This window comes from Plecotus auritus (assembly GCF_963455305.1).
Source record: "Plecotus auritus genome assembly, chromosome: 4".
Classification (NCBI taxonomy): Eukaryota; Metazoa; Chordata; class Mammalia; order Chiroptera; family Vespertilionidae; genus Plecotus; species Plecotus auritus.
Genome location: NC_137775.1, coordinates 74,863,920 through 74,876,190, shown reverse-complemented (window position 1 = coordinate 74,876,190; position 12,271 = coordinate 74,863,920). Strand labels below are relative to the sequence as shown.

Below are 12,271 nucleotides of genomic sequence, written 5' to 3'. Positions count from 1 at the left end.
TCTTACTCTCATCTACCTTGGTCAACTTACCTTGGTCAACTGAATAAGTATTCATTATAGTCCATAGTCTTGTAGCCCTTGGAGATGGAAAGCTACTGACTAAAGTCTCAGAAGTAGGCACTGTATATATTTGAATAGGAATGTCATCTGTTCTTGGAGAGGAAGGAAGTAAACAGATAATTCTCCTTATTTCATCACCACAAAGAAGCCCGATGGAACAGGCCTGCAAACAATAATTACACTAATTAAGGTCAGAGATTATGTTATCCCTAAGTGAGAACTTTTAAAGTTAGTTTTGTGATTCTTTACATTGTCATAGTCATATTAAATAGCTCAAAGCATAGCCTTATTTTGTTTAAAAATAAAATCTCTATAGTAAATTTTACCTATATTTCAAAATTAATCCAATCTTTCAAATTTTAGATGTGCTCAATTGAAAGGATAAATTTGTTCTTAATTCCTGTAAGTAAAAACACTACTTTACATTTGCCTTGAGGATATTTTTTCCAATGAAAAATTTGTACTCTATGGGAGTCAATATAGATATAATGGCTCCATTAAAAATTATAAACTTTTTAGCCCTGGCTGGACAGTTCAGTTGACTGGAGCATGGTTCCATACACCAAAAGGTTGTTTTGATTCCAGGTCAGGGCATATGCCGGGTTGCAGGCTCAATCCCCAGAAGGGTGCAAGCAGGAGGTAGCCCAATCAATGATTTTCTTTCATCATTGATGTTTCTAGCTCTCTCTCCCTCTTTGTTCCTCTCCGAAATTAATAAAAATATTTTAAAAATGATAAACTTTTCTGTTCTAAATGTCATTTATTTGAAATATAAAAATCAGTATCTACGGTTCATCTACGCAATGGAATACTACGCTTTGGTAAAAAAGAAGGAATTCTTACTGTTTGCAACAGCATGGATGGAACTGGAAAGCATTATGATAAGCGAAATAAGCCAGTCAGAGAAAGATAAATATCACATGATCTCATTCAATTATGGAATATAATGAACAACATAAAGTGATGAACAAAAACAGATCCAGAGACAGAGAAGCATTGATCAGACCATCAAGGGAAGGTAGGGGAGGGTGGGTGTAAGGGGGAGAGATCAACCAAAGGATTTGTATGCATGCATATAAGCCTAACCAATGGACAGAGACTAGGGGGGTTAGGGCATGAGTAGGGGGGTAGGGGGTAATGGGGGAATAAGGACGCATATGTAACACCTTAATCAATAAAGAAAAAAAATTATACTAAAAATTAACAAGAAAAAAAACACATTTTCTTGTGATGTTTGAAGCATGTTAATGTGTATAGGTTTACAAGCAATGTTTCTTATATGTTTTAGTTTGATATGAATAGCTTATTTCAGCCATTTCACTTATGAAATAATTTCTACATAAAGAAATTGATTTTAGCTCATAGGAAAGAGAATTGTGATGCATGCATAAATAAGTGTAAATGGATCAGGGGATTTCCTTTAAATGAAGAGTTAAAGTTAGGTATACTATTTGAAGTATTTTAAACTTTAAAAATATACAATTGAAATATTATTTTTAAATACAAATACATTCCTGTTTCCTAACTCTAAAGATATACTCAATAGTTATCTGGCTTCACTGTTCTAGTATTTGCCCAAGATTGTATCTAATTTGCACAAAATGAAAATTTTGCTTTAGATATATCCTTTTTCTTTTTTGTTTCAGTTAAATATTCTGTATTTATTTTCAAATCACTCCTGAAAGTATTTATGAAGGTCATAGGATTCTTAATGTTATATAGTTTAAAAATTTAACATGTAGAAATAGTTATAAGTGAAGGTAATAGAAGAAACAGCAAAAAAAATGATATGTATTATGATTCCAAATTTTAAAGACCAAGAGATTTATCCTTTTCTCCATTCCAGGGTAAGTAGCAAGCCCTGGAAAGATGAGAGATTAATGAAAACACACATGAAACTGGGATAGAGACCAGAATGTTAATATACTAGCTTATAGTGAAAATGTAGCTGTTATACAGATCATAAATATTTGTATGCCATGGTCAGCATTTTCCTACTGAAGCACAATCAGAAGCTGTTATTAACTACCTTGACAAATCCCTACAAGAGGGTTAATGAATCCACAAAGTCCTCAGGATCAACAAGTTCTGTGTGTTAGCATAGCTACACAGAAATCACAGGTTTCCCCAGCATGCATTAGACTAGAACATGTAAAACTAGGTGATTTGAATGCTTAATGACACCGGGCTAAGATATTGCCATAAGAATGATATGGAATACTTGATGTACACTGATTAAAACTATCCTTACACAACTTTGCATTGACAGTGCCTGTGAGAAGTCATCCATTGTCAACATTATCAAGAGAGTGCATCAAGGAACTCGGAAGGCTGATGAACCTTGAGTTTTACCAAGGCTAAAAGCTATGCACCAATTGTTCTGTGTTGAGATAATGATGGCTTGAAGCAATTTCCTGACCCAATAGTCTCAAAGTAAATCTTTACTGATCTTTTTACTGACCTTTGAGACAGTCTGTCTGCTACCGGTTTGCCGTGCTTAACTAAGGGCAAAGATGTGTACCTAGAATTGAATAAAAGCTAACAGGTCCAGGGCTTCAGAGAGCTTCTCCACTAGAGGGAAGTTTTCTGCCTGGCACCCATGCCTTCTAAATTCATATTTCTTATCTAGTTTTTCCATTTGTGTGCGGCCCCTTCTTCAGATCCTGAACCCTTGCTGCAAATGGATGCGGCAGGTGTCAACATTTGTCTCTATGATTATAATATGTTCTCTAATAGTGTCAACTACTATATCATTGGATATGTTAATACACTCATTCTTCCAGGTGATAATTAAAATATGAAGCCATATTTTCTCTTTCCTATGTTGCATGCCTAGGATTACATCCACAATAAGCTGTCTTTAGAGTTTAATTTTCAAAGGTGAATATATTTACCCAATTTTGAACTTGATAAAAAATATCTTTTTATACCACCAAATATTAGCAACTCAAATCATATATATATATAATTGTGTTGGCATATATACAGGGGTGGGCAAAAGCAGGTTTACATAATACAATCATTAATAAATAAATATGAGAATAAACTGTTTTGCATACTCATAATTAAAACCCAACTTTTATTGACCCTTACATATACATATACATATACATACATATGGGATGGGCAAAAATAGGTTTAAAATAGTCCGTATTCAGGTTATGATTATTGTAATGCATTATTAATTTAAAAGAATGTCACTCACAGCTGACAACTGTAAACCTACTTTTGCTTACCTGTGTGTATATATGCATATGTATACATACATACATATATATATATATATATATATATATATATATATACACACACACATATATAAACACAATTTATTCTAGACAAACTTTTATATTTTCTTTTAGTTAAGTCCGCAAATGCATGGCAAAGCTTACTACATGTTCAATAATCCTATTTCCTCTTCCTCTTGGACTACATGTCTCAGTCGCTCTTGTGTGGCCATGTGACATACTTCTAACAAATAAAATGTGAATGGTCATGAAATATGCCATTTTCTAATTGATCCAAAAGAACTTGCTATGTGTGAACCTCCAGTCTCCTCCTCTATGTGGTAACCCCCTGAAAACATGGTTAAGATAGGGAAGCCACAAGAAGGAAGTACCTTAAATCTATATATGAAGAATATTTGAAACCAGAAACACTCACTCAGACTTCATGTGAATAAAAAATAAATATATTATATTAATCTAGAGGTTAATAAAATAAATAAATATAAATAAAATTTAGAAGTTATTGTTATAGCAATTAGTATTGCCCTACTAATATATCACTTTGCCTCACGTGTTCTTTCTGATATCATTTGCTACAAGAAAATTAAATCAAAACACCTCACAAATGGTTGGAGATTTCTTTTTAAATAACTGCTTGATAACACAGAAGGATATTGGCATTTCAAATATTTACCTTTGCTTTTATTTACAAAACATTTAGTTTTGCATATTGCTTTCTTAACTTGGGTTTATCAATTTACTTATTTTACCAATACATCTCTCATTCACTTATCTATCAAATGTATATTGAACGCCTACCATGAATAGCATAATGACTTACTGATATTTATTAAAACTTAATATGTGCCAAGATGATTATAGTCACTTCTACCAAACTTAATAACTTTTTTAAAAATATTTTTTTCTTTCCAAATCTATATTTTAGGAAAATAATGCAAATAAAGTCTTTCAAATCAGCACTGTATGAGAATATGATCATTTACTTTTCCATGGACATTGTGTAGCCCTGTCTTCACTCAACAAATATTTATTAATCAACTTCTGTCAATGACTATTGTTAAATGCTGGGAATAAACTAGTCAACAAAATAGACAAAGTTTCTACCATCACATAGCTTGTATTTTATTAAAGGATTCATAATTTATTAAGTAATAACAATTAGCAATAAGTGGTTTAAAGCCATGATTTTGCAAGATAAATAATAAGTGAAAACAGGGAGGGCTGTTTGGGAGAAAGTGGGGAGGGAAATCTTTTCTGATCAAGGATCTAAATTGATCTGAATACAAGAGGAAGGAGCATTCAAGGCAAACAGAATATTAGTACAAATGCCCTGATGCAGGGACATGTTTTGTAAGTTTGATCAATAGCAAGATGGGCAGTGTGGATAAAGAGAATAAGGGCAGGTCATCAGTGGATAGAAGTGAGGAAATAGACATGGCCAGGGACAAGATCTTGTAGAAGTGTTTGCTTGTTCATTTGTTGTTGAATTTGGAGTGAAGTCTGACAGTGATGGGAAGCCCTTGGAATATTTAATATTTAGAGTAGGAAAATGATATGGTTTTATTTCTATTATGAAAATATTACATTAATGCTATGTAGATAATAGATGCTTAAGGCAGTATGGCGTGGAGGAAAGAATGGAATCTGGGATACCAGTTGGAAGCTAGCAGCTGTCTAGGCAAGAGTTTAAAATAGATTGGCCTGGAATGAAAATGGCAAATATAATGAGTAAAAGTTACCTTTGAGATACATTTGTAAGGCAGAGTAGTGAGGGGTGTGGAGGAGAGATGTTTAATAAATAATTCCTAGGTTTTTGTTGCTATCAATGAAGTGAGCAGTGTTACCACCTACTAATTTGAAGAACAGTGATGAAGACCAGTTAGGATTCAGAGGTAGAACAAGATTTCTGTTTAAACTCTTTAAATTTGAGAAGCTTACGAACTAACCAGATATGTATGTAAAATACAAAATAGAAAATATGAGTCTCTCAAGAGACAGAATTACCCTTAAATTATTTCAATTAAGTAAGAAGTATGATTTAAATGAAACCAGTGTTATCCCATAGCCTTTTCATTAATCTGTAGTCATAAAGCTGGAAAATGACAGAACCAGGATTTATATGTAGGCAATGAGGCTTCACAACCCACACTCATAATCAATATGCTATATTTTTGTTTCCTTTACATCTTCAACATTTGCTATAAACAGTTCTAGTCTGTAGTTGATTATTTAGATACTAAAATTAAACAATTCTCCTGTTTTAACAGCCCATTTAACAAATATCACTATCAATTAAATTTAATGATCACCAACAATGTGTTACAATCTGGGCAAAACAGAGTCTATTATTGAAATGAATTCACAACCCTGTGGATTAGTATTTTCATTCTATTGACAGAAATAGTTGAAAATGTAATGTTGTACTTTAACTGAATTTTCTACTTGAAATTATGAGTATGTAATATAGCTAAAAAAAAAAAAAAATCCCCATGATCACAATCAGTGTCATAATCTAATTCTGTGGTTTAAGCTCCTTTCCTCAAAACTGGTAGGCCAAATTTACTCCATAAGTTTTACTAAAATAATTGACAGCTGAATTTTTTCACACTATCAAAATATTTATTATTGACTTATTTGCTGTGTATATAAAACTATTTGCATAACTTGTGGATTCCAGTACAAATAAAAATATGGACCCCTTTGTTGAAAAATGGTTAAATATTCAAGTTAGTGACAGCAGAATATTACACCAAGTGTGTGTGTCAGTGCAGGGAATGTCTGCTATGGCAGGAAGGGTCTCATGCAACTCACAGGTCCTATACCGATGACATCAGTCTGCTTATGTATCCTATTTTGCCAGACCATATAACACTAGATTTACCTGCTTATAGCTTGATGCTGTTGTGAATTTGCTCAATGTTTCACTTCTTAAATGAAATACCATTTTGACAATTAGAGGAAACAGTTCAGATGATTGGTACTAAATTCATGACATGGTGTTCCTTGTAGAATTCTAAAGGAAACATTAAGCAAAGGAACCAAGATAAAGTAACCAAGTGAGTCAGTTTCTAAGTATAGGCTTAGTTACCCTATCAATCATAGTTCTTAGAAGCAATAAACTCTTCCAAGGTTCCTAGCATAAACTTTCAATTTATGCTAATTGGAATTATCATGTTTCATTAGGAAGATTCATTAAACTAAAGTTCTCTGTAAATAATGTGGTTTTTTTTGCAAACACATTATTTACATAATTTCTAATTCTATAAAAATGTCACTACATAGATTTTACTACATAGAATTCTCAAGACACAACTTACAAATCACTGTCCAGTTATCAGACCAATAAGCAATAGTTTACATCTAGTAAGTACACTTCTTCCATAACCTTTGGTTAGATAAGGGTGGAAAATTACAAGGTGAAAATTTACTCCCATTATGCCTACAGTAGGCAGAATTATAAAGTTTAAGATAGCCCTCAAGATTTCTTGCCCAACCCAAACCTTCATGCCCTCCCTCCCACCCACCAGTAGACCCTGCATAACACATGATGGCTTTTATCCCATGATTAGGTTAGGTGAAGTTCTGGGGTACAGTTGACCTTAAAAAGAAAAAAAAAAAGGAGATTGCATACACTCCTTAGAGTTTTCTCTGGCTGTTCACAGAGGAGGAAGCCAGAGATTTAAAATATAAGAAGGATTTGAGCCCTCCTGCCCATTTAAGGAAAAAATTGAGCCATCTTGCTGGTTTAAAGATAAAAGGAGCCAAACAGCAAGAAATTCAGGTGGCCTGTAGGAGTTGAGGGCAGCCCTCAGCTGCAGCCAGCAAGGCAACAAGGGTTTCAGACCTGCAACCAACCGAAGTTAATCTTTGAGCTGAATTCTGCCAATGACAGAAATGAGTTTGGAAGTGGATTCCCCCTCACCTCCCAGCCTCCAGAGGAAAATTTAACCCAGCTGACACACTGATCTCAGCATGAGCGGAGTTGCCTGAAAAGTCAGCCTGACTTCTGCCCTGCAGAACTACTAACAAATGAATGTCGTTTTAACTTACTAAATTTGCAGTCGTTCGTTATGCAGCAACGGAAAGTAATACACTGTCCCACCAACCTCAACACAGTCAATACCAAGAAACAGGGTCCTATCCAGTTCCAGAGACAATGCTAATCATGCAAGGCAGTACATTAAGGATTGTGTCACCAAGAGGTGGTGTTGGTGTAATTCTTGCTTGAGTCTATCCTGTATCTTTTTGGCCTCAGATCCATTGCTCTCCCTACCCTGTCCCCTGCTTTGCCTGGGGTTGGAGGAGACCTGACTGACTGCAGGCTGCACTTCCTGGGTTTCCAATTACCTGGTGTCCACCAGTGGAGGCACTAGTGTCACAATGAAGATGGAGGAAGGGAAAAACCAAGACATCCTTAATCCTCTCTGTATGCACAGGCAGCATCTTTTAGGTGAGTTATTCCCAGGATACCTTGAGTGGTTTCATGCTGTTGTTAATCTCTGCTTACCTTACTATTCTCTGGTTGAATCTCTGCTCTTCCTTCACCTCTGTAACCAATTCCCAGTCTATTGTAAAAGCTAGAAATAATTTGTTTTCCTGATTAAGACACTTACTGATTCAGTGTTGCTGTCCTATGAAGAATACTTGGCAGATTCTATACTCAGTTACCTAACTTGATTGGGAGATGAAAGGTAAAGCAGATGTCAACCTGAAAGTGGAAATACTCTTCTGAATATTGGTATTATCCACCCATAATAATAATTAAAAATCTATATAAATGGTCAGAGATTAAATGGGTTAGAGAGCAACCGAAGGACTTATATGCATGCATATTAGCATAACCAATGGAGACAGACACTGGGGTGGTGGGGGCTTGCCTGGGGTGAGAATGGCTGGGTCGGGGGTCAATCTGGGAAAAAGGAGACATATGTAAAACTTTAGACAATAAATAAAAAAATAAATAAAAATTTTTAAAAAAAGAAAAAAAATACTTTGGTATAAAATTTGTAATACCGAGCTACATCTGTGCTAAACAATTGGGTAATATACATATTTTTAGATTTTTTTTTTTTAGAATTTCCTATTAAAAATCAATGCATAGAGAGTTGCTGCTAGTAATTAGGTTGTTAATTGCATGACCATTTGTATATCAACTTGACATATATGTCTTTACTAGTTTACTAAAAGTTTCTCTAGGCAGCAAACTATCATTGTTATACTCACCACCAAATGGCCAGGGCTAGTATGATGTCTGCTACAGTTACATAGTTAGTGGTCAGTAAACACCCGTCAAATGCCTTGTATGTTCCTTAATTTTTAGTACATCACTACTCTGTTCTCATGAAATCTATCATATTGTGATTACTGTTTTAATGTTTTGCAGTCCCAGTATTCTATAGCTTTTTAAGAACAAAAAGAGTCCTTAAGTATATAGCTCAGTTTGTGAGATCACAGGTTAATAAAGAATACGCTTAGGAAGCTGGTGGTCTCAGCTGTCTCTGTAAGGCTGCTTCATGTTGGGTTGAAAGAAGAGAATAATATACCTAATGAGTTGGAAACCCAAGAACCTTTGATTTAGTCACCTCAAAATGATTAGAAATGTTAGACTGGAATCTTGGGATAAGATCTTTGTATTACCTTACTTTGATTGAGATCACAGAACATTTTTTAAAAAGCCTGTGGAGTATGATGGGGAAATAATGAGAACCACACTTTAATTGCTAAATGAAAGATACAATTTGGTAAGGTATACATTTGAAAATAAATTATATATACAAATTACTTAGAACAATGTACAAGACTAATATATTTCTAATAAAGATATTTATAGTTTTTAAATTTTTTTCTGCACTGGTAAATGCACCTGTACATAAAAAACAAAAATTACATTTTTTATTGTTTTGGACTTATTGATGGATTGAATTAAAAAATCCTTTTGTAATAAATTTTCTCTGAATATTTTTCTACTAATTTTACATTAAAAAATAACAAGAAACTAAAAGTCCAGATTGATTTTTAGAAATAAAATAATCCATATAGTAATAAACATATTATATTTTGATAGAAGATACAATAGGGTGCCTCTAAATTTTAAGTGGATGGTATTTTATCAACTTCCCACAATGAATGAATTTCATTATATATCAACTATTTTTACTTCTGATTCTAATAAAAGAGGCTCAAATGACCTTATTTGTTCATTATACTTATAGATATTGAGCTTTGAAAGCAGAAATACTTTAAATTTTTAAGTTATAGACTCAACTATGGTACAATTCATGTTGAAAATATCATTGTATTTAATTTACATTTAAATAATTTTATTTAATTTAGCACATTATTGAGAATCTACTCTGTCAACCAACATATTAGAATCATTTAATAACTATTGTAATCACTACAGGTGCATATTATCAATGTGACTGATACAACTAAATCTCTGAAGTCCTAACACAAATGGTATCATCTAAATTGTGGTTTCCAAATTCTTGCTTCATTGTAATCAAGTATGTTAAAGATTTCTCAGCTTGGCTGGTGTGCCTTAGTTAGTTGGGCATCTTCTTATACCTGAAAAGGTTGCCAGTGTGATTCCCGGTCAGGGCACATGCGGGTTGGGTTGCAGGCCCAATCCCTGCTCGGAGGGCATGCAGGAGGCAGCAAATCGATGCTTTGCTCTCAACAACATTGATGTGATGTTGATGTTTCCCCTCTCTCTCTACCTCTCCCTTCATCTCTCTCTCTAAAAATAAATCAATAAGAAATCTTAAAAAAAAAAAAGAGAAAAAAAGATTTCCCTGAGACTGCTGTCTAAGAATCACCAGTCCTAGAATCTGATATCTAATTCAGATCTCTGAGTATGTATAAGTGAAAGAACCACTAAAACATTTCAGAAGTCAAACAGCCTGAAATAATCCATTATTTGAGGAAGAAAAGTAGCAGGTACTATAGGCTCACCAATGTGAACACCCAGGCTTCCCCTGTCATTAGAGAGCTGGCAAGTAGGAAGTTAAAACTTTTTTTTTTTTTTTTTTTTTTACCACCAAATGCCTATGCCATTTCAGGGTATCTTTCCTCAGTCACAAAATGTCCAACTACTGTTCCTAAGAAAAGACATTCATTTCATGGTTTATGTCCCAATTCCTGCAATGGGAATAATGTCCTAAATCTCTGAATCCTTATAATCCTTATTTGCTTACACTTCATGCGAGATACTGTTTACTAATTTATTTTAGTTATTTCTATTCATGTTTTATCTTCTCTTCACTTGTTTTTTTTTAATTCCTTAAAACACATCTAAAGTAATTCTGTTAATCCAAGCCCAATAATATACACATGCTAAGTGTTAAAAAAAGTGTAATAATTTTTTTTCTTTAAAAAATAATATGCTTTTCAAATCCTTCCATTTGCATTCCCTGCAAATAGTTTGAAACTTTCCATACCTATTCTCTGTGGGACAACTTCAAGCTATACCCAATTATTCTTGCCATACTTACTCAGTTTGATCTCTTGTTGAAACTCTTCCTTAGCCAATTTAATCAAATCAAATTGGGCTCTGTACCTTTATTTTGACATCTATAGCATCCTGCGTATATACCTCTATTAAAATATATTACTTATTAAATATTATTTGTTTCTCTCTTTCATTGAGCTATTTTATATCAACCAAAACAGCCACAGTTGTGTGCATGGCACACACCAATAATTCATCAAAACAATGATCATTTTATACTTTTCTTTACCTTGTATATCATTTAAAATATTAAACATAAATCTTTATTTTAAAACATTAAACAGGATGGCTTCTGAGCACTACCAAGCCTATTTTCTATTCTATAACATCCTTTAACAATCTTTCTCCCTTTAAAGTAGGTTAAGCTTACATTTAGAATGCTTTGAAGCCGATCTTCAAATTCAGAGAATGTGCACGCAATCCTCCCCTTGCTTGGAAAATGCAGGTGCAAATAACATGAGAACAGTTACGCAAAGTAAGACCAAAACAAATCAAGCAGTATGGAACAAGGACACCATCTAACACCTAAAATAAATCAAGTGCAGCAAGAAAAAATGTGTTGTGCTGAACATCTGCACCCTTGAGCTGCATGGAGAGGGACAAGCAACAGGTTGGATTCTTGCCTATAGATCAACTCATTTCTTGGTTTCATTTTTTAAAATTAAAAACAACAACAAAAAATACTAACCCAGGTGCATTGAGTATGAATAAAAAAAAAGACTCCTAGGTCACAAGGGAAGCACTAAAATCCTGCTGTTTCTTAGTGGCAATGCCAACAAAAGCAGAAAAACAGAGAGAATGGTTTTAATCATCAAAGAAAAGCAGTCGATGTGGGTTATCATATTTCCTCTTGTTCCCTCACTGCATTTAATTATTTATAGAATAAACTGGCAGATGTGAAATGCACAAGTCCACTTGCTATAATGTAAGAGCCATGCAAAATAAGAAATTTTGGTTTAAAAATATAAACCAAATTTTGCAGAACTTATAGGAGTTAAATCCTTTATAGTGTAAACTGTCTTTCAAAAAAAATTTGAGCATAGCTCAAGAGTGAGAGAAATCCAGACTGTAGTGAATGCAGACTAAAACCTTTGTGACCTAGTATTTATGGGTCTAGAATTTTCGATTCACTAGACAAACATAATTCTAACATTTACCAGCTATTGATAACGTTTCAAACTCCCCAAAACTTTTTTCTCATCTGTACAATAGGGATAACAATGATTCTTATGTGACAGTTTGTTTTAAACATTAAATGAAGTAATGCATTGAAAACACTTAGCCTGGCAAATAATGTTTCTTTTTTTCACAAATGATAACTAATTTTAATGGTAATTTATGTCTCAAGTTTTATTTGAAATCACTTTAACTATTACTGTAGAAAGGAATTCATTTTATCTTTAATGGTATATGGCATTGAATCCAATAGCCTCTGCATTACAAATTTGTTATA

The 12,271-nt window shown here is 33.5% G+C and overlaps 1 protein-coding gene across 1 annotated transcript in view; it reads right to left on the bottom strand.

The window, feature by feature from the left end:
- Nucleotides 1-12,271, bottom strand: part of EYS (eyes shut homolog) — a gene marked incomplete at both ends in the record, with an annotated part of 1,444,019 nt that overhangs the window by 744,828 nt on the left and 686,920 nt on the right. Inside the window, 1 exon segment of the mRNA XM_080665107.1 lies at nt 31-223. Within this exon segment, the coding sequence (XP_080521233.1) occupies nt 31-223 (193 nt within the window).